The 22,891-nt window shown below is 37.2% G+C and overlaps 1 protein-coding gene across 2 annotated transcripts in view; it reads left to right on the top strand.

Moving 5' to 3' along the window:
- PTPN21 (protein tyrosine phosphatase non-receptor type 21) overlaps nt 1-22,552 on the top strand; it is a 40,451-nt gene extending 17,899 nt beyond the window's left edge. The window contains exons 5-20 of one of the 2 annotated variants that reach the window (XM_058838968.1): nt 927-994; nt 1,432-1,502; nt 2,808-2,895; nt 3,099-3,187; nt 5,576-5,663; nt 6,391-6,470; nt 7,621-7,722; nt 8,194-8,254; nt 8,870-8,954; nt 11,109-12,574; nt 14,846-14,983; nt 17,260-17,481; nt 18,658-18,786; nt 19,095-19,329; nt 19,870-20,030; nt 20,832-22,552. In XM_058838968.1, coding sequence (XP_058694951.1) covers nt 927-994; nt 1,432-1,502; nt 2,808-2,895; nt 3,099-3,187; nt 5,576-5,663; nt 6,391-6,470; nt 7,621-7,722; nt 8,194-8,254; nt 8,870-8,954; nt 11,109-12,574; nt 14,846-14,983; nt 17,260-17,481; nt 18,658-18,786; nt 19,095-19,329; nt 19,870-20,030; nt 20,832-20,960 — 3,212 coding nt within the window. In that variant the 3' untranslated portion in view covers nt 20,961-22,552. The remainder of the gene's footprint in view (nt 1-926; nt 995-1,431; nt 1,503-2,807; nt 2,896-3,098; nt 3,188-5,575; nt 5,664-6,390; nt 6,471-7,620; nt 7,723-8,193; nt 8,255-8,869; nt 8,955-11,108; nt 12,575-14,845; nt 14,984-17,259; nt 17,482-18,657; nt 18,787-19,094; nt 19,330-19,869; nt 20,031-20,831) is intronic. The other variant, XM_058838975.1, reaches the window with a different exon arrangement.
- Nucleotides 22,553-22,891: the final 339 nt, after the last annotated feature.

Raw genomic sequence — 22,891 nt, 5'->3', positions numbered from 1 at the left:
ACATCTAGCAGCAATTGTAAAACTGCCAAAATTGAATAGCACCTAAAATCACTGGCAGTATGTACAACCAAAGATTAGATGTTGGTTATATGCATTGGTTGTATAACAATAAAGATGATGATTATGTTATTTTGAAAATGTGGTTACCAGTGGAGTAGGATAAATTGTATTAATGCCTTGTTTATATAACAGTGAATCTGTTTAATCCAAGCTAGGTTTTAATGGTCTTTAACTGAAAAAATCTTGCTGTGCTACTTCCATGTATTTGGACAGTGTAAATGTCTCTCTGCTCACTGAGTTGTTTATAGAAATCTTTTAATATAACCCTCTTTTCAGATGGAAAATATTCATCCTTTTAGCTTTTACCTTCCTTTTTGTATTCTTGTGTAACAGATTAACTGTATTGATGACACAGTGAAAAAAAGAGCTCAAAAAAAAGCACAGGTTCTAAATTAATGTGCTCCAATGACTGCAGTAGCTTGTACCGGGTAGGTTAGTCATTTTAGCTAGTGAATGAACAGAAGCAGTGCTTGCTGTTTCAAGTCAACTGGTTTCAAGAATGATCTGCATTTAAAATCAGTACAATAGGTTAATTCTAAACACTGCTTTATCTCAAGAGCTGTAATGGTGTAATGTGTCAGAGATGCTCCCCTTTAAGATAGATAACTTCCATTATAAGTGTTTTATCATTTCTTCTTCTCAATCCACAAGGAGTGTTACCAATTTTTCTGAACAAGGTGAAAAGATGGGATTTTTTTTACCTTTTCTCTTTATAAATATCATTGGTTAGTTTGCTCTCTTGTTTTGCTTTCGGATTGTAGTTCAATAGGATGGAAGTTTGCTACTTGGAGATCCTGCTGCAATTAATTGGGTTTTGAATAATTTCATTAAAAGTGTTTGAATCCAACATTTTTTTTATTTTTCAGCGGATTTTGGAGACTATGATCGGTATGAATCTCAGGAGTTTCTACAAAGATTTGCTTTGTTTCCAGTGGTAAGTACTTTCTTTAAATTGATATATTTAAATTATTAAATTGGCAAATTTAAATCCTTCTTAAAATTGGTAAATGCATATCATTTTTAGGAAGCCTTCACAGTCCATCTATCTTACTGCTCCCTAGGCTGTCCAATTTAGTGAAGGTTTTCTTTGGGATTGGAGTGAGATATACATTATGGAGAAACAAAGATGTAGTAAGATCTTTTCAATTTTATTGTATATTACACTAAAAAGAAGGTTGAGGTACAGATGGGAAAGTGAGTAAAACCACTTCTAAACAGTGTTTGTGCTTTTGGGGTTTGTTTGTGCATATTACAACGTCTAAGCTCCAAGACTAGAATCAAGGGTGGATCCACATGTGTAAAGAAACTATAACCATTTGATTTTGTAGAATTTTTTTGTATATCATTCCACTAATGCTGTTTTACCTTAAGGGTTGGCTACAAGAGGAAAAAATACTGGAAGAAGCAACACAGAAAGTTGCCTTGCTACATCAGAAGTACAGGTAACATGTCTAAACCTCTTCAATGCTTAATTTTAGTCTTCAGTAGCTTCTGTAGCTCAGAAAGTTGTGAATCTTGAAATGCAGTTGGACTAATTTCACTTCCCATTTAAATGAGTTTTTTTTTCCCTAGTACATCTGTATTAAAGTTACAAGAGTTTTTGCTGAATTAAAATGAAAAAGAGAATATTTAGTAAAATAAATTAGAGGATTCAGCTTGAAAAGAATACAGGACCTAATTAAAGAGTGAGACTTCACCTGTATAATGTTTCTGACTTGTTCATGTGAAGTTCTGACCCTGTAAGGATGTTTCATGATAAACAACATTAGGAGGTATTAAGGACAGGAGAAATGCAGAGACAGTAACTGTGCCTGAATGCTTATGATCTTAGGTAGAAGTGAGCTAAGTTTCAGTAGTCCAGGACAAAGAAAAGTAAAGTTGTCTTTATCAGTTCATTAGTGAAGAATGTTTGTGACTATGTGAGTAATACTGACTATTTTCCTCTATTATTTTAAGACAACAGTATGAAAATTGCAGTTTTACTTCTCTTTAAAATGCACCTGTAACAAGATTGCATGGTTCAGGTTCAGTAAAGAAAACTTAATCTTCATGACATTAGGAAAGAGTGAAGAAATTGAGACATTTGTGATTGAAAAAGTATTGAGAGACATAACAATGAGCATGTCAGGATTTTTCAGGTAGAAATACATCTATGAGGTAGCTGAGGTATGTTGGTGGGTAGGTAAACATGAGCTTTGAAGCCCTATGATGCTACTGCAAGTCTGTGAGAAAATTCTTTGTCAGTTGGTCTAATTATAAAGAATTCTATCTTTACCTACAGATCTTGTCCTCATGTTTTCAAAGTATTACTGTAAAATAGTCAACATTTAGAAGCTGAAACTGTGTTTTCTGAAATGTAAAATGCCAGACTTTGTATTTCTCCTATAGCAGTTTAAAGGATATTCATGTCTTGAACATGTGTGCCTCTGATAAAGTGAGGAAATGTGGAGCCAGTGCTGGATTTGATCAAGATTGTGTTAACTGTATGCCATTAGTAGAGATGGTAATTTTAACTGGTCTTTGTTGCCATTTACCCCTAAAGATGTCAGAGAGGAGGAAGTTATTATAATGAAAGTGTAAAGGCTGAGCCAAATATATCAGCCATTGGTGCAGATAGAAACAGCACGATTTGATGGTTGCCTGGGTGTCCTGGGGATGCTTTTCAAGCTTTGACAGTGTTGTTCAGAGTAAAACAAAGATGATTTTTTCCTATTGGCAATATTACCTGATTGTTGTTTTATTTGTAGAGGCCTTACTCCTCCTGATGCAGAAATGTTATATATGCAAGAAGTAGAAAGAATGGAGGGCTATGGTGAAGAGACCTATCCTGCAAAGGTAAATGGAGTTTTGGTCTTTGTCTGATTTCCCTTTTCTCCCTGTTTAGAGTGTTTACTTCTTGCCAAAAGTAAATAAAACCTAAACACCAAACCACCCAGAATTTTCTCCTCCAGAATTATAAAAACAGTTGTTTCTTATGTTACTTTGCTTTCAAAGACTTTTTTTCTGTACTTGCATAATTTTTTCTGTATTTCTTACAGGACAGCCAAGGAAGTGACATATTCATTGGAGCATGTCTTGATGGTATCTTTGTGAAACACAAAAATGGTCGTCCTCCTGTTGTATTTAGGTTAGTATTGTTCTTTCATAAAATATCTTAGTGAATATTCACATTTTAAGTGTGTTCCTCACAAACAATAAGTGTCTCTTAGATATGAGCTGAACATAGTCTCATAGTCATCATGCTACAGTGAATACTGAATCCAGTGGGAATTTCTCAATGTATTAACTGCAAAATGAATCTCTTTAGGACAGATTAATTTTAAGACATGAATATTTAATATACAGTTGCATTGTGAAACATTTATTGAATCAAAAATGAGCAATTCTCTACACATAGGGCATTTTAAATCCTGAGATTGTCAAATCAATTCATATAGAAATATTCACTTGCGAAATTGTCCAGGAATTCCTTTCATATATTATAAATATATGTGGAGAGTTACATGATAACATTTGTTTTATTAGTTTGGGTTCATACATTGTTTTAATTTATTATTGAATGTTCTTATAAACTGTACACAGAGCTCTAACATCTAAGCACTTAAAAATCAGTCTTCACATGAAATGGCTTCCCACTGACTTTAAGGAGGGTTGCTTGGGTATCTTTGGGCAGAATTCAGAATAAATTTTTAAAAAACATTTTGAGATTTTTTATAAAATGAGTCTCGACAGTTTAGTTTTTACTAAAGCAAGAAAGAGTTTATTCTTTATGAACTTTAATCTTCTAGAACTGAATTTTTAACTGAATATGAACAGAAATCTTGACATCCTATGACCCAACAGTTACTAGAACTTCACTACTGGTGAATTTCTGGGATTAGAGAAAGTAGCCAACTAAACCTTTTCCTGTTAGTATTTTTGTTTACAGAGTTTAGAAATTCACTACTGTTAAATGTCCTTCAGAAAAATGTCTTGTCTTTGCTGTGATAGTAGAGCTGATGCTGAGCTCTTTTTAATTGTCTGGGGTCATCAAAGTGCCCTGCTCTGCTTTCCTACAGCATTAAACAGCAGCTGTACTTACCAAACACACAGGGAGAGGAATAAAGTTTTGTCCATGCATTTCACATAAATTCTCAAAGAACTGTGGATGCAGTGTCTGTAAACACAGGAAAAAGGTTGCACATTGGGAAGCAAGTATTTATATTCCAATTTTGGGATCCAGTTTTCTGCTCTCTTGCTTGTTTATTGTATGACAATGGGCAATTCCAGCATGGATAGCAATATCATGTTATTTGGGTGGCAATAAAGTGTAGACAAATGACCCATTAGTATAATTTACAAAGACTGGGTTATGCTTGAGATTGGTTCAGGTAATTTCATAGTTGTGCCCACAAAGGCTTATGAACCAAGGCCTTAAATTTGAGGGATTTTTGTTCTGCCTCAGAATGGAGACATTGATGTTTTTCTACCTCATATACATGAGGCAATAGCTGTGGAAAATACTAACACACACCTCTGTGTAATGAAAATGGAAGTCATAAAAACACCTTTAGAGAGAGCCCTATATGCAGGTCATGCTTTTTCCATGTGTTTGTGTACTGCAGAATATTCTTTTAATAAATCTATGATACTCACACTAACATACTACTAAGGGTTCAAGCTAAATTTGCATTTAAAAATATGAATAAATGTATTTTATGCCATCTAATTTTTTTTCATCTGTCAGTGTGCAAGAGTTCTAGAAAATATGCATAATAGTGCCTTAAAGGTTTTGTTTATTGTAGGTTTAATTTTCTTCTCTTGGAATGTATGGCTTGCTTTCAAGCAGCTGGGACATTATAATTTATTGATGACTAAATTTGTCTAAATTTGATTTTTTTTTTTTTTTAAAGAGCACTCGAAAGAATTTCAAATGGAAGACGAGTAATCTTACTCTACGTGTTGTATGTCTTCCCAGGAGTTAGTCTCATACATGTTTTCCTTTCAGCAGCCATTAATGGTATGGAAGTGTTGGTCTACAACTTGTTCAGTTAGATAAATGAACTTTTTCACAGAACCATAAAATGTTTTTTCATAGGATCATAGACTTATAGCATATACTGTCTTGAGAGGGACCCATCAGAACTATCGAGTCCAAGTCCTGGCCCTGCACAGGACACCCCAAGAGTCACACCATGTGCCTGAGAGCATTGTCCAAACACTTGTTGAACTCTGTCAGGCTTGGGGCTATGACCACTACCCTGGGGATCCTGTTCCAGTGCCCAACCACCCTCTGGGTGAAACACTTTTTCCCGATATCCAACCTAAACCTCGCCTGACTCAGTTCCAGGCCATTTCCTTGAGTCCTGTCACTGGTCATAGGACGGAAGAGATCAGTGTCTGAGATCAGAGTCTCTTCCCCTCATGAGGATGTTCTTTATCCACATTCTTGATGGTGGTTCTGGTTTGCAGCCACATTTTTTGTGGTTTGAAAATCAGAGCTTGTCCAGTCATATCCTGTCCCTTTTGTCTGCAGGTGGCATGATATTGCCAACATGTCCCACAATAAATCCTTTTTTGCATTAGAATTGGCAAACAAAGAAGAGACAATTCAGTTCCAAACAGTGAGTAAATTTTAATTTTTTTCACTAGGTCATCTGTAAATAAAAACAAATTAAAACTGATAATTTAACTCAAAGGTTAAAGCTTACTATCTATATATTTAGCAACTTTGAACTGTATGAGTGAGTAAAATGTAGTAACACTGTCTTTAGCTAGCTTTCTATGGGAAGGCATTAAAAATTGGACCTTTTATGTTGAGTACATTGAAGTGTTTGGTTATGTGGTCATAAAGATTTCATCCATTCCGGTAAAATTTCTAGCATGTTTTTTTGACTTGAATCAGTGGCAGATCAGAATCAGAATTAAAGATAAATATAGCCTTAGAGCTTTGCTGGAAAGGGCCACGGTATTCCTTGCAGAATTAATTTTTTTCAGCATCTACCACTTGCTTTTGTCAAAAGGCAGCTGTTGGCAATCTTATGGCAATCTTGACTATGAATTGTGTTAGTATTACAGCTCATAAGTGTCTTGAGCAAAAGGCTTCTACTTTCAAATTTCAGAAGACTAAGAAAATTGTTAGGCTAGAGTGTATATTTGGGTCTGCAAAGTATTTTGGGGAAATACTGGGAATTTTAGGGAAAACCTGGTGACATTAATGAAGTTACATTAAAACTTAATTGGTCAATGGTAATTTAATCTTAAAAATTTCAGTGGCTTGTCTGAAAGCAAGTGAAGGGTACGAATGTTTGACTTTATGCAAATGTTGGGTTTTTTTTTTTTTTTTGGCAGGAAGATATGGAAACAGCAAAATATGTGTGGAGGATGTGTGTGGCTAGACACAAATTTTACAGACTAAATAAATGCAGCCTGTAAGTAGAATACATTAGCAGAACTCTTGGTGCCCTTGCAGCTTCAATTGGGAAGTGAAATCTTGCACTTCCTCTGTAAAGTCTTTACTGTCCTTTTTAGATGGTTGTAATTAATGACTTGGGCTCATTTTCTTAATCATTTTGAGAAAATACTTACCACCAGTTTTTTAAATACACCCTGCTTTATAACAGAGGACAATATTAAGTGCTGAAATCTTACCATAAGTAATAATGTTTGGCCTTCATTTCTCAATCACAGTTCTGTGAGAGTCTTCAGTTGCTTTGGGGTCTAATATTGCTAGTGCTTGTAAGCTCCTGGAAGCACCAGGGTTTTGGCCTGTGTTTGGGTGAACTGCTCTGAAAGGACACTAGAGGTTTTAAAAGGGCGGGCAGTGTATGTGAAGCACTCCTGAAATGTGCTGGATTGACAGCTAAGAGGTATGTGGTTCTTCAGATATCCATGGAATCTGTATAGCTCAAGTAGCACCAGTGCAAAGTAAATTTAATACAATTCATCAAATTAAATTTAAATGGGCTGGTCTCCAGCTTGTAAATCAATGGCTGGAATTTGAGGTACTTTACTGGAACAGCTTTCCTTCAGTTAAGTTTCTTCAGCCGAAGAACAAAGAATTAGACACAGTGAATAAGCTATCATTGGAAAAGCATGATGCCCATATGTTTCATTTCTCTTCATACATGGGAAGATAGATGTTTGATATCTGCTGAGGCCAGTGGAAAGGTAACCAAGTGTTTTGTGCCACAGGTGACTCATAAGTGTGTTTAATGCTAGCTTATTTGAGAAGTAAGATAAATTTGAAATAGAGTAAACCTCATACCTCTAAGCTTGTAAACTTGTCTGTCTTTGGAGAGTGATAAGAAGCATTGGTAGAAGTAGTGCATTTATGGGTTTTGTGCATTTCTCTATAAATAATATCAGATCTGTAGTTTTATTAAAGTGTCAGTCTCTAGCATTACTTACTGTTTCACCACAGCATGGTGAACATGAGGTTAAATCCTCAAAAAAACTTTTCTGATTGTCTCTGCTCTTAAGATTTCTTGTCATCTGGTCCTGCAGCTGAAAACCATCTTATGCATGCCTGTATCAACTTCAGGGTTTTTTTTTCTAAATCTGTACATACCTTGTCTTTAGAGACTCCTTGGACTCTCCACCTGAGGAGGGCTCTCAGAAATCTTCCCTCATTCTTTCCCTTCCACGCTTTCCAATCCTTTCTCGTCCTTCACTTCCCAAAGGGTGAGCTTAAAAAGATTTTTCTCACTAAAAAATAGCAGTTCCTGCATTTGTATTATACTGTCTTTTGACCTGTCTTGCTACGAGATGCGGAGCATGGGTGCAGTGTAGGGTGGGGGGAAAAAGGACCTTAAGACTTTTGAACTTTATGTCCTGGATCCAATCCAGCAAATTATGAAAATTCAACATCTGGAACATTAGTCCCCATACAGTTTTATGTCTGACTTGTAGGACAGGAAACTTGTAGAACAGGAGATTAACAGGTATTTTGATCTTGGGTTTTTGGATTTTGCTTTGCGGCAGTGCCTAATGCACAGAGCTCTTTGCTTTTGAGACTCTTGTGGAGGACTAACACAGATCTGGCTCCCAGAAATGTAAACTGATTTTTAATTGAACTTGGAAGTGCTTTCTGATATTTGAAATAGGTCTTGCTGTTGTTAAGAATAATTTCTTACCATTAAATTTCTTCTGTAGACAAACTCAGCCTGTTACAGTGAATCCTGTTAGAAGACGATCTTCATCCAGGATGTCCATGGTAAGGAAAGCAAATAGATGTATGTTTGCATTTTTATGGAATTCATTTGACTTTGAACCAAATATTATTTCCCTTCAGTGAAATGAAATGAGCAGTGAAAGAGATGAGTTTATTATGTGAGGAACTGTTTCTGACTTGTAGGATGAGCTGCTATGTAATATCTAAATAGTGGAATTAAAACAATATCAGTGAAAAATATTTCAAACACATCTGTTTTCAGTTTGAACAGTGTCTCTAGGAGACTCTCCTAGCTGTCAGATGATGAGACACAGTCTTGGGTTAGTGGAGTGTGATTTCAAGTTTTTTTCCCTGTTTTTTAAATTACCTTTTGTACAACCTCAAAGGAGAAACTTACATTGGAGGTTTAGAGAAATGGTTTAAGACTAAGGCTTTGTATGTGTTTATTTGTAATATTATACACATTCTAATATATAATGCATATTATTACTATGTGCATAGTATTATATATAATATGTATAATATTGTACATATATATATATACATACACATATATATATATATAATGGTATACATTATGTATTAAAAAAACTTCAATAATTTTTTTTTAAATGAATAATCATTTTTTAAGTAACAGTAAGATGTTTGCTTTCTTAGCCCAAGCCTCAGCCTTATATGATGCCTCCACCGCCTCAGCTGCATTACAATGGTCATTATAGTGAACCATATGCATCTTCCCAAGGTAAGTTCATTAAATCCATGGCCAGACTACACAATTTTAGAAGGTAAAAACTATTATTTGTAGTTACTTTAGCTATAGCTGAATAAATTAATAGGTAAACGTGAAGTAGGTTTGTACTAGAACAGTCATTGAGGTGCTTGATGGTCCTCAAGACACATAGGCTGATGTGAATTACAGTCATGGAATCACAAAATTGTTTAGGCTGGAAAAGACCTTTAGGATTACCAAGTCCAACCATCAACACTGTCAAACATTGTCAAATCCATCACTTAAACCATGTCCCCAGATGCCACATCTATGTGTCTGTTAAATGCCTCTAGGGATGGTGACTCCACCACTTCCCTGGACAAGCCTGTTCCAATGTTCATCACTCTTTCCAAGAAGAAATTTCCTAACTGCCAACCTAGACCTCCCTTGGTGCAACTTGAGGCCATTCCCTTTTGTCCTGCCGCTTGTTACCTGGGAGGACACAAACACACCTCACTGCAACCTTCCTTCAGATAGTTGGAGAGAGGAGTAAGGTTCTCCCCAAGCCTCTTTTTCCCCAGGCTAAACAATCCCAGTTTCCTCCACTGTTCCTCCTCCATATCCTCTCCTATGGGAAATGAGCAGTTCAAGTTAGGGTAGCGTGTACAGCAATTGCAGACTGAGGTGTCTTGTGTGAGTTTAGGGTATCACTTTTTTTGGTTCATGTATCAAACTGGTATGTTATGGCATTGTGAGATCCTCGTCAATGTTGTTCTTAATAGCTGCAAAGAGAATGCCCCAAGACAATTCACACAACTCAAATATTAAAAAAATTAAACCCAGAATGCAGGAAGAGAGATATTTGTCTAAGTTTGCTAGACTACAAGGTGTTGAGGAATTCAAAAGCTAAAGAAGTTTGCAGGTTGTGGACTTAGTATATGTTTGTTTGAAACAAAGAAAAAAACCCAAGCAAACCCTAACTAATATTCTCAAGCAATGTAGACTCCTCATCTTAGCAGTTTACAGCAGAGTAATGGCTGCTTACTCTCATTATTTTGATTGTTAAACTTTGTGTCTTTAATTAACAAAGTTGCTGCCCTGAAGGGCTGAACCTAATCTTTTGAAAAGTCTCCTCAAATTTTATAGGACCTTTCCAGACCTAAAAATCTGCTGGATAAATAGTACTCTAAAAAGCCAGCTCACTGGGAAGGGAATAAGCACATTTTCTATCAAAACAGTTACACAGGTCTGAATGAACTACAGGTGTTCAGCTACATTAAGAATGTAAGTGAATTCTTTGCAGTTAAGCATTGCAAATATTGCTAGGTACTTGCTGTTACAAGTGTCCTGTTTTTGAACATGTTTTTCATAAAACAATTTTTGATTGTCAGCAAATTCATTAACATAAATGTGGCAATTATTTTGGCAAACCCGAACAGTTAAATCATGAAGGCATTTACAGCAATGACTAAATTGTTCTCCTCTGGAAACTAGCAATTTGTACATCCAATGAAGTAGTAATTAAAATGATTAAATTTGTCTTGGATAAACTGTTAGATCATTTTCTTTACACTGTAGGTATATATATGTGTGTGAATAATATATGGTGGTGGCTTAAACTGCCTCCAAAATTTCTGAAGAAAAATTAATCTGATTTTTTTTTTGAGGTCTTGTGGTACTATATATGCATACATCCCGAAGGAGTAGAAGAGAGAAGAGCAAGGGTTTTTGTTTGCTTGTTATGAAGCTGTTTTTAGGTTCCTGGTGATATTTTTTTTTAATTGAGTGGTTTTTTTTCTTTCTTTTTTTGCTGTTCAAACTGATTACATTAGTGCAAATCCTAGTGTAGACATTCATTTTTTCAGTGGTGCGGTTTAAGATTGATATGGATTTTGTTTATCTTGGACTGAAACTTAAGAAACCTATCCTAACCAGAATGGTGTTTTCCCACAGGGATTTGGATGGCTGAAATAAATGTAATATTTTATTCTGGTGTATATACCTTGGGTATCAACAACAACAGAAAAGCTGGTATTTTGGCTTGGGGTTTTTTTCCTTCCCATTTCAATACATAGCTAAGAATAACAGATTTTGAAAATCTCAAACATTGCTTTAGCTACATCTTAATAGAGGATAACTTTGTTTGATGTCCTGGCCATAAAGACTGTTCTTAAACTTTACTTTCAGATAACCTCTTTGTCAGCAATCAGAATGGATACTACTGTCACTCTCAGACTAGCTTGGATAGAACCCCTCATGACTACAGTGGTCGGATCCGCAATGGGAGTGTCTATAGTGCTCACAGCACAAACTCCTTGAACAATCCACAGCATTACTTACAGCCATCCCCCATGTCCTCTAACCCGAGCATTACTGGAAGTGATGTCCTCAGAACTGATTATGTCCCATCACACAGACATAGTGCACTAATACCGCCTTCTTATCGTCCCACACCAGACTATGAGACTGTGATGAGACAGCTCAACAGGGGCATGGTGCACACAGACAGGCAGAGTCATTCAATGAGAAATCTTAACATCAGCAACTCATATGCTTACAGCAGGCCTGATGCCTTAGTTTACAGTCAGCCTGAAATTCGAGAGCACGCCCACTTTGCTGCCCCACAGTCTAACCATTATCCATTTAACCTGAACTACAGCTTCCATAGCCAATGCCCCTATCCCTATCCTGCTGAAAAGCGCCCAGTTGTTGGGGCAGTCAGTGTGCCTGAGTTGACAAATGTGCAGCTCCAGTCTCAGGATTACCCGGCACCGAACATAATGAAGACTCAAGTCTATCGCCCACCTCCCCCATACCCGTACCCAAGACCTGCAAATAGTACTCCAGACCTTTCACGACACATCTACATCAGCAGCAGCAACCCAGATCTTATCACAAGGCGAGTGCACCATTCTGTCCAGACATTTCAGGAAGACAGCCTGCCTGTGGCACATTCTCTTCAGGAGGTCAGTGAACCTCTAACATCGGCACGCCATGCTCAGCTGCAGAAAAGGAACAGTATTGAAATAGCAGGCTTGACTCCCAGCTTTGAAGGAATAAGAATTAAAGAGAGGACCATGTCAGCTTCTGCAGCAGATGTGGCTCTTCCAAGAGTTATCTCAGAAGGGTCGCAGCCCAACATTCTGATGGAGAGAACGAAGCAAAAGGAAGGTGAGCAAGAAGAATGTGTGAACTGTGATCACAAGAAAACCCTTTCAGATGCCACTATGCTGATTCACAGTAGTGAGGAAGAAGAAGAATTTGAAGAAGAGAATAAGGCCAGTACGAGTCTTGCTCCTCTCCCTGAAGATCAAACCCAACTTTCATCTGTTATGGGAAGTTATTCTCATGATTCAGTACTAAACTACCCTTACAGCTCTGTTGCTTCATCTGCTGGCCCTTTGCACATTCTTGAGCCTAAATTACATATCACAGAGGCAGAAAAGAGGATGAAAGATATGAGCCCTGTTCATTTACTAGTAGAAAGCCAGGCACAGAGAAGAGGGGAAGGACTGCTTACTCCATCTATGTCAGAATCTGATCTTACAACATCAGGGAGATACAGAGTAAGGAAAGATTCAGTAAAGAAGAGACCCGTGTCCGATCTTTTGTCTGGGAAGAAGAATATTGTGGAAGGCCTTCCCCCTCTAGGTGTAAGTGGATACTATTTGTCTTGTTTCGAGTTGTCTGTAGCAGTTGATTGTTGTTTTCGTTTGAGGTTTGGAGTTCTTTTAATTCTGAGATGCTTTTAAAATGTATGAATTAAAAGCTACCTTAAGCTTGACCTTTACATTTCTATGTTTTCCTGGTTAACTTTGCTTAGCTGTCTTTTATCCCCTTCTCTGCCATGTCTGAATTCTGTTTGCTTAGTCTACCCACACAAATCCAGCTGTACAGTCTCCATCTGAAAACCTAACCTGGCCAGAAACTTTAGAAGGAGAGAATTTAAAATCAGTTGTAGATCCCCATTCTGCCCTACTTCTTATCTGAAGCAGAAGCAACTCTTTCCATTCATCTGTCTCATCTTCCTCTCACTGAAAACTGATATGTAGACAAAATGTTTACTTTTTAAAAAAATTGCCTGCTTCTTCTGACCTAAGAAGGAACCTGACACCTTAAGAAATAAATTCTTTCCTTGCATTCTCTTCTTTACTTCATGCCTTCCCTTTTTCATATCCTTTCCCTTTTGCCTTCTCTTCAAGCAGTTTTTATCTCACTGAAGGTATTTCTTGCTTGACATATCTCTTTCTCCTCCTCCAATCTTAGGACACAGTAAATAGTGAAAAACTGCAAGTTTCACCTTTCCCGTAATTCCCACCTCACAGAAACACCAAGGTCTATGTGGACTGCACAATTCCACTGGCACTCTTTAGTGCCCACTTTGCTTTAAACTTTTGTTCAGTTTTATGTAGTTTGTGGCAGATTTCAGGTGCTAATAGTGGAAGACCATATTTTATTATTTTGCCTTTCAAAATCAACTGATACCTGAGATAGTGTCCAATAGTTTTCTGCACAAATTGGACTGCAGGGAAGATGCTATATAACTTGTACTGCTATGTTAGCAGCAGATACTGCAAAAAAACTAACCTATGCAAAAGCTATGTATTGAAATAGTTACTACTCTCACAAGTTTTTGTCTATCAGATGTGCTGTATGTGGAGCTGAACATAATGAAATCAACCTCCATCAGCTCAAATTCATTTTATAATTGTGTATGTTTTTCTACATCTTCTTTCTCCTGTTTTCTTTATGTGGATATAGGGGGAAAAAAAGGGATACCTTCCTCCTTGTGTTCACATTTAGATAGTTACTTAGTATTTGTTCTCTAAAAGGTACATTTTCAGACAGTAATGTGTCAAGCAAAATCATACCCTGCTTTTCCTTCTGACAGTTATGTAGTTATGACATGCTCCCGTCAACCTTTAAATTAAATTAATATTGAAACTTTTTCATTGAAAATGTTTGTAACATAGTTTCTAGTTCAGAAACATTTAAGAGTGTTTTTGCATAAGACAGAACATTACTTTCCTGTATTCATAATTGAGATGAATATCCTGGTTACAAAGCTGGCCCCTACCAATGCTTGCACATTTTGCTTTTCAATTAACTTTTATTGTTATGTTTGTGTTCACTTCACTTTGAAAAGCAGTCTCATCCTCTTAGCTTTGTTTTCCTATTTCTTACCACCATTTAACTTTTGAAAGCATTGATTATCATCAGGCAGTATATGCACTCATATTTTCAGTGTATTTTTGTTAACAATTAATCTTAGCAATGGCAGGAATGATGAAGTTTCCTCTTACCCTTTTTAAAAGAATAATTTGAATTGATTCTTTCATATAAATCCCCCTTTGATATTTTTCCTCAAATAATGGATGGTAATTCCATAATTTAGATTCATGGCCCAGTCCAGGACTCAAATCTGTTTGCAGTTTTGTATTTGTGTTTTGTGTGTCAAGTTTGTTGCAAATTTAGTAAAACACTTAACTATATCCAAGTATCTTGAAGGTATATGGTCATTGCCTGACTGTAGCGAAGAAAAGTGCCTGCAAACTAAATAGTCTAGTAAGGAGTCATTTTTATGTATTTTTGGGTTTGGGAAGTGATCCCAGGTCTGTTCAAGAATGTTAATTATCCAAAGTTGCCACCTCACACTCTCAGGCGTGAGCTTTGTAGAGAACAATATTTGTCATTCTCATGCAGTTTCATTAACCTGTTTGGAATGAAGACAGACTTGTGTTGTGTCCTTGTAGGAATGTAGTCCCACCACCCTAATCTCTCAGTGCTTATCAAAGAAAAGGTCAGAGCTGTTCACAGAAGGGGCCAGAGAAGTATCTTTTGCTTAGTTGAACTCATCTGGTTTCGGCTTTATAACTGCATCAGATATTTAAGAATATTTACAAGTTTTAGCTTTTCTTTTGCAGGGTATGAAAAAGAATAAAAACGATGCAAAAAAAATGGGGCCTCTGAAGCTAGCAGCCCTTAATGGACTGGCATTGACTAGAATGCCTCTGCCAGATGAGGGGAAGGAAGAATCAACAAGAGCAACAAATGATGAACGAGTATGTTGAAGTTTTTTAATGCTTGATTTACACTAGCAATTTTTTAAAATTACATGATTATCAATGGTACATTTTATTGTAAAATGCTTCATATTAAGGCAACTCAAATGCTGAGAATAGAAACAAAATAAAAATATTCCTGATTGAAAAGTCATTGCTAGAAGTATTGGGTAACTCAGATTTTTCTTCAAGATGACAGTGATTTAGTTGTAGCTTCCCTGTGAACATACAGGAAGCAAATTAACTAGTACTTACTGATACATTTTTGTGCAACTCATCCTGTTTACTTTCTTAATTTTGGGTTTTTCAGAGTGGAAAAGTGTGAAACTTAAAATTCTGAGTGTGAGATTGATTTTATTTGCAATTATTAGTAATTCATATGGTGTTCAAAGTAAGTTTAGCAGTTAAATTGTATCCCTAGAATACAACTTGTGGAGATTGTATTTATCTTTTTTCTTCAGGTAGAGCCCATAAAACGTAGATGGAACTTGTTTGATCTGCTGAAACTTTAAACTCAGTAAAAGATGTCAGATCAATGAGAGGACATCAGATTCTAGAATTTGAGGATCATTCTTTGAGAAATATAAGACTGCATCAGCTTGTGTCAGGATAAAAAACATCAGTAAATCTGCTTCAGCCTGTCTCATATATCACTAAAGAAGTGCAGGAAAGTGAAATACAGTATTCAGGCTGTGATGGGCTATGAAGAACAGTGCTGCCATCACACATCTGACCAGGTAGCAGCTAGATGCACCAAATTCTACAGTGATTATCTCCCATTCTGCAGCCAGTGGTCTCTATAGAATCCAATTCTGAGCATCCTCAGCTGCAGGTCCTCTCTAGCTCAATTTTGTTTCTAGTCACTAGGGATCTAATCTAGAGATTAGAACATGAAGGAATAGTCCTGCTCTCACCAGCTGCACTTTAAATGAACAGACCAAGAAAGTTAATTGCAAATCACTCAGTAAAAATTGTGTTGAACTCCATATACATAGCTTAAGATGCTAAGGGACAAAATTGTGTTACTGAGATACAGGTTTAGTACCTGTGTTAGTTATTTCCTCTTGCCTAGAGCCATCACCTCTCTCTGGGTTGATCTTTACTGTATTCAGTTGTGCTGGTATTCAGCTAGCTCTGCCCAAAGCATTGTGGCAAGGAAGAAACATAAAGTCATGACAAAGTCATGTCACTACACTTTTTCTTCAGGCAGTCACATAGAGGTAGAATGAATACCGTGAAATGGGAGTAATTCCTAAAACAGTTGAGAGTAGGCAATGCAAAGTAGACATGTGACATAAAAGGAAGTCCGGAGTGCAGGTATTTCAGAAGATAAGTTTAGTGTTGATTCAGTGCCTGTTTCATTGCTCAGCTTCATGTTATTATCAGTTTAAATATGTGAATTTATCCTAAAGATAATGGAGTTTGTACAGTTGATTTATTGTTGTGCAAATTGCGTATGATGGGAGTTTACACCTTCCTCTGCAACTTTTGGCATACTTACTTGATATAAGACACTGCTATGACCTGATACCACAGAGCAGTTGCTGTAAGAATCTGGGGACATGTGACATAGATGACATTTTCTGGCTGAAATCTTACATATTATTCCTCCTTATTGTTGGCAAAGAGATGCGGACATTCCGAAGTGTCTTATGATTTAAAAGCAACTTGGTTTCAAAAGAATAAAGGGGAGGAGGGAGAAGTTTATTTTAAAAAAAAGATTGAATTATATTATTAGAAAAAATTCTGGGTTTATACTTTAACTGCAGCAAGTTTCTAAGGCAGCTTTCCTGCTGTAAGCAAAATTTAGTTTTTCTCCATCCAAACAACTAAGTTTGTGGTTTGTTTTTTTTTTTATTATAAAGTTAATGGAGACCTTTCAAATGATGTCATCTAGCTGCTATATTGAGTAGGTGGATCAAAGGTATTTGAAGAAGTATGCAGTATGGCATAACTGTCTGGTTGGCCAATTTTTTTCTCCCCAGCTGGGCTGTCTTTACAGAAACTATGAAGTAATTTCTCCTTTACCAGCAGTATCCGCTTAAGTCTTTGTGACCTAGTGAAGGCTGCTTAGTTTTCACTTGAGCAAAATTCCTGCTGGTTAGGGTTGCCTCTAATTTATTCTGGTATGTTTGTGGAAACATTAATAGCTGGAAAAGCATTGAAGTATGTAGGAGAAGAAAGTAAGTGTGTTTTATACTTCATGAACTCTCTGTTTAAAAATAGACTCGCCTCAGGATGTGACTCTGTATGGTTGTCTGTGTTCTGCCCTGCAGTGTAGAATTCTGGAGCAGCGGCTGGAGCAGGGGATGGTGTTCACTGAATACGAGCGCATTCAGAAGAAAAGGCTGATAGATGGCGAATGCTCAATTGCTCGGCTGCCTGAAAATGCTGAGAGAAACCGGTTCCAGGACGTCCTTCCTTATGATGATACCAGGGTAGAGCTGGTCCCAACCAAAGAAAATAACACTGGTTACATCAATGCATCTCATATCAAGGTGAGAGAAATACTCTTGGAGAAAAATTTCCCAGTTCATGTGGTAACTAAAAATGCATTTGGCTATCAATTTTGGTTTGGTAAAATGAGTGACAATACCTCCATCTCTCTCTCTCTCTCTCTTTCTTTTCTTCTCCAGAGGTTTCTTTGGGGAAAGCAGGAACCTGTTTTCCTAATCATGTAGAATAATAGAAGGTTAATTATTGGAGGGATCTTCTGCATTTTGTTTCTGTGTTGATTTGAGCTACTGTCTCCTTTCTGTGTTCCCTCTCTAGGGATTGCCGCTAACAGATGGCATGTCCATTCTTCCCAGAGCTAAGGAGGCAAATATGTTTAAAACAAATTGGGATCTTCTGCAATGACTATGATATTTTTGAGCTGCACTGACAATCATTGTTTCTTCTTTTTCTGTACTCTCAGACTGTATACACAGTGGGCAGTAAGCTAGCTCCTAGCTTAAGCTTTTTTTGATGGTTAGAGGAACTGCCAGAGCTAGGGGGAAATGGGCTTTTTCAAAATCATCGGGTGCCCTTTTTCCTCATCCTTAACTCTTTAAGTTCAGTTTAAAAGAATTCGAAGTGTGACTTCAAGAACCTGAAAGGAATTTCATTCATTTTTCATTACATTTATCTGCACTAAATGCAACCACAGTTGGCTTCATGCTTATTCTGAAAAAGAGTTGAAATTGTCAAAGCGGCACTTGTAGTTGCACTGCTGTCTTTTTTTAATAAATCTGTTTGTATACCGTCATGGCATCATGGTTTCTCTTCTTCATTCACAGATGTTGATCTTTCACAAGCAAGATAATACTTTTTCATAAAATAAAAACTAGCACTGTAATAATATTTAAAGCACCAGCATATGGAAGCTTCTCTAAACCAGAATTTGCTAAAATACCTTAAATTCACAAAAAAGAAATACGATTTAGTTTTCTCAGTTTTACATGATGCTTTTGATATAAAATACATCTATTTAGCTATGTACTTACAAAACTGTGTCCTTTCTGCATCTAAAGTGACAAGATGCAGCTAAAAAATGGGGCAGATATAGTTCACAATGGGCTCCTACTTCTGTGGAGTTGCAGTCCTTTTTCATTTTGTGCATCTTCAAATGGCTAATGTTAGAACCAGGGAGAGTGTTTTCAGTAATTACTAATCTAATATCTTTCTTTATACAGATCTCTGTTGGTGGCATAGAGTGGGATTACATTGCCACGCAGGGCCCTTTGCAAAATACATGTCAGGATTTCTGGCAGATGATCTGGGAGCAAGGGATTGCAATCATAGCTATGGTGACAGCAGAGGAAGTGAGTATAAATTTAGGTTTCTCACAGAAATTCTGCAATGTTTTTTTTTTAATAATCTGTTAGAGCAAGGGGATCTTTGCTCCAATGAATAGACCGATCAAAGATAAGTTTCTAGTGACCCCTTTCTGTCTTGATTTCTTTGTCAGAAAAATGAATTTGCAAACTCTTCTTGCTGGAAAGTTGTTTTTCTCAGTAAGAGGCCGTAACTCGCTAGTACTAAGTAGAAGAGAGATGGAGTTGTTACTACAGGAACATTAGTTGTATAAATGTTCTTAGATTTCTTGTTAAGTGAGTGTTCTACTTTTAAGGAAAGCGGGAGAGAGAAAAGCTTCAGATACTGGCCACGCCTTGGTTCAAGACACAACACTGTGACATATGGAAGGTTTAAGATTACCACACGGTTCCGTACCGACTCAGGCTGCTATGCAACTACAGGTTTGAAGATTAAACATCTTCTCACAGGACAGGAGAGGACGGTTTGGCATCTGCAGTATACTGACTGGCCAGAGCATGGCTGTCCAGAAGATTTAAAGGGATTTTTATGTAAGTTGTATTTAATAGTTTTGTTATGGGGGGTGGTTTGTGGTGTTTTTTAAATACCTATTAAAATGGCTGCTGTATATGAAGTAACTTTTGACAAGTATGCAAAGCATTCCATTGTAAAAGGTTTCTTCACACCAGCAAGAGATACTGAATTATATTTTGCAGGAATAAACTGCAATATATTATGCTCTAGGAATATATATATTGCAGGAATATACCTGACAGTTTATTAAAGTGACTCCTCCTGTCTAAAGCGAATAATTTACCAGGAGTCAATATAGAATAAAACATAATTGCACCCCATACTACACATTTGAGTACGTTGCAGCAGCAGCAAGATGGCCAAAAGCTGTGTTTAGTAGGAATAGAGGAACAAGGCAAGGAAATCCTTACAAAGGTTAGAAGTTCCTTATAGATCTGTATTGCTGTGGTTGGGGTATGACTTGTGATTTGTACAACGTATCATTTTTCTGTGGCATGTCAATTATTAAGGGGCTTTATCTCCCAGGTTAATTATTCTTACCTTGTTGAACTTTACAGCGTACCTGGAGGAGATACAGTCGGTGCGGCGCCATACGAACAGCACAGCAGACCCTAAAAGCTCCAATCCTCCCCTCCTGGTGCACTGCAGCGCGGGCGTGGGCCGGACGGGAGTGGTCATACTGGCAGAGATCATGATCGCGTGCTTGGAACACAATGAGGTGAGCTCTTTGGCTTTCTTGTGCTTTGCATAATGTTAGGTAATAGAGGAGTAAATAACCTGCCTAAAATATGTTACGGCAGTTCATACAAGCAGCCCCTGGGAGAGGCCTTACAGCTGGCTCTTGGGGATTCAGCAGAACTTAATAATCTCCTAGAGCTGCCCACATACACATCAGGCACTGGAATGCTCATTTGGACTCTTGGCTCCCTAAGATGTTGAGTCATTGAGTGGAGCAAGGTATGCCCTTGGCCACAGAGCATATTTCAGGATTTCATCCTGACTTTACCTCTCCTTGCCTTAATTAGAATGGCTAATGTTCAAGAACATGCTTTGTAGCCAGTCTCTGAACTTGTTATTATTTTGTTCCTAAGTGCGGTGTATTTGCAGTGTCAGTCTCAGCAGAGGACAAAGTGGTAGCTTAATACAATAACATCGGTCCTATCAACTTCTAGCCAGAAGTGGATAGCTGTAAAATGGTCATTAATAACATAATATGTCAACTGAAACTCAACAGACATATGGTTTCATTGTGCATCCCTCTCCTAACCCTGTGACAGACTTTTTCAGCCACTAGATTTGTGAAGACCAATATCCTATGAGATAGGTAACTTTACCATTATGCATATTTCCTGGATGATCAGTGATGTAGTGCAGTTCATACTGCAGGCATGGCAATGAATTGTCAGAGCTGAAATCAGAACAGCTGATTCTGTCTTTAGATCACTAAGTCTTGCTCTGAAAGTGCAAGCCAGTTTCCTTGCTCACCAGTCACTTGTAATGTTTTGTTCCCTTCTTCCAGATGCTGGACATCCCACGAGTGCTGGATATGTTGAGGCAGCAGAGAATGATGATGGTGCAAACTCTTTCACAGTACACTTTTGTCTATGGAGTTCTCATTCAGTTTCTCAAAAGTTCTAGACTTATCTAACCCCTGCCACTTCCTAAGAGACTACAAGAGTTTACAGAAAGAAAGTCAGAGTTGTCCAGACCTGCTGTCACTGATGTTCACATGATGAATCAGAGTTACCATTTAGGGCTGCCGTGTGACTATTAAATTCGAGTCCATGTAACAGTCCCTGCACAGCAGGATCTTCGCTGGACTGAATTCTTCCCATGTTCAGCCACAGTCACATTAAGGAATGATTTTAATTGTACTGCTCCATAGGACTTGCACACGTTCTTTAGAGTGGTGTTACTCTGAGTAAAATAAGAATCTTGTGGAATGGAGGTATATAGTACAATTTCACTAACATTATGTTTTGAAACATCATTGCTGACTGTGCAAAAGCCAAAATCTGTAGGTGCACATGGGGTCAGAAACCTGCCCCTTGGGAATGTCAAGGTCTTACGCAGTTTGATTCTGCTTTCAATTTTATATTTAGAACAATACATCTATATTTTTTAAAATGAACATTTGGTTTCCTCTGGTTTACTTAGCAAAATTAGCAGCTCTTAGATATTTTAAGCTGTTGCTTTAAGGACAGTTATTTTTATAATTGGGATTTGTAAATTAAAAAGAAAACAAACCACCACGACAGAAAAATTTTTAAACATAACAATACTTTCAGAGGAAAAGACTGACAATATGTGAATCAACTTTTCAGAAATCATGCAGAAATTCCTAGGGAAGCTGTTGGCTATTAGTTGTAGTGCCATGTAATAGAACAGACAAGTGAAAGATAATGGTAACTGCTGATAACTTTCATTTGAGAGGAGGCATGTTTACCTGTAATGGGCAGGGGAAAAATACTGTAAGTATCTACAAGGTTATTGGAAACAAATGGATGTGAGAAAGTACATATTCAGTATTATTCATATATTTAGAGGACAGTTTGATTTTACTGGCTGAAATCAAAGTGGATGCAAATGTTTTAAGCACTTTTTTTTTCTCTGTTATTTATGTAGCTAAATATAGAGACTATAATCATGCATTGTTTCATTACTAACCTGTTATTTTAAGAAGAGCTTTTTAAGTTGATGAAGTGAGAGAACCAAAATGGGAGTAGGAAGGTGCAGAGTGGTGAAGTGGAAATGATTGTATGAAGTGTAATGGAGGAGGTGTGGCAGCTATGATTGCTGGTTTACACAGTGCAAAGATGAACTTAAAAAAATGTTAATGTTCCCAGCCAAGAAAGCCAGCAAAGCACTGGAAGTTTCTGCAGAATCCTCCAGAATATTTTGTTAGTGCTAGAGCAGATTTTGCTAGTGTTGTGCAGTGTTGCAACGAAGAACATTTGAGAACTTGCAGAAGAAGAGCTCTTAAAGGAAACACTGGAGATGTGGGTAATTTAGTAGTGTGTAGGTGGCTGAGTCAGTGGCTGTGGCACAGACCTGAAGTAGGCAGGTACAGCCTACTGCAGTTTCCATTTTGTCCCCTGGGGCTGCTCAAATGACGATATCCCTAAATAATCTGTGGTTTTCAGTGGGAACAGCATGGTTTTAGCTGCCTTTCCAAGTGTTTTGAGATGCTGAGTTGAAAATCCCTATTGAGCTATAGTTTTTAGATATTTGGTTTAATTTTTTTTAAAAAAACCCCTCTGGTAGACCAGTCTGCAGGCATGGTTAAGTGTACATTTCCCTTGACACCTGCATAGTGAAATGAAATTAAACTAAAAGTCAGGTTTATTAGTGCTGAAATTATTTTTCTGAGCTCTTACAAGGGTTTGGAAACTATTAAACCCCCTTCAAAACAATAATTGTGTCCCAAAACACCAATTAAGAATTATAAATAGGTTGCCTCACTTTTCCTCTGTAATAAGCTGCTTTCATGAAGTTAAACACATGGTCCAGATGACATTATGCTAATATGTCATTCTATACAACATATATTACTTTTAGGTAGTACATGATATTGATCTG

The sequence above is a fragment of the Poecile atricapillus genome, chromosome 1, assembly GCF_030490865.1.
Source record: "Poecile atricapillus isolate bPoeAtr1 chromosome 1, bPoeAtr1.hap1, whole genome shotgun sequence".
In the NCBI taxonomy this organism is placed as follows: domain Eukaryota; kingdom Metazoa; phylum Chordata; class Aves; order Passeriformes; family Paridae; genus Poecile; species Poecile atricapillus.
This window is presented reverse-complemented; position numbering and strand designations above follow the sequence as displayed.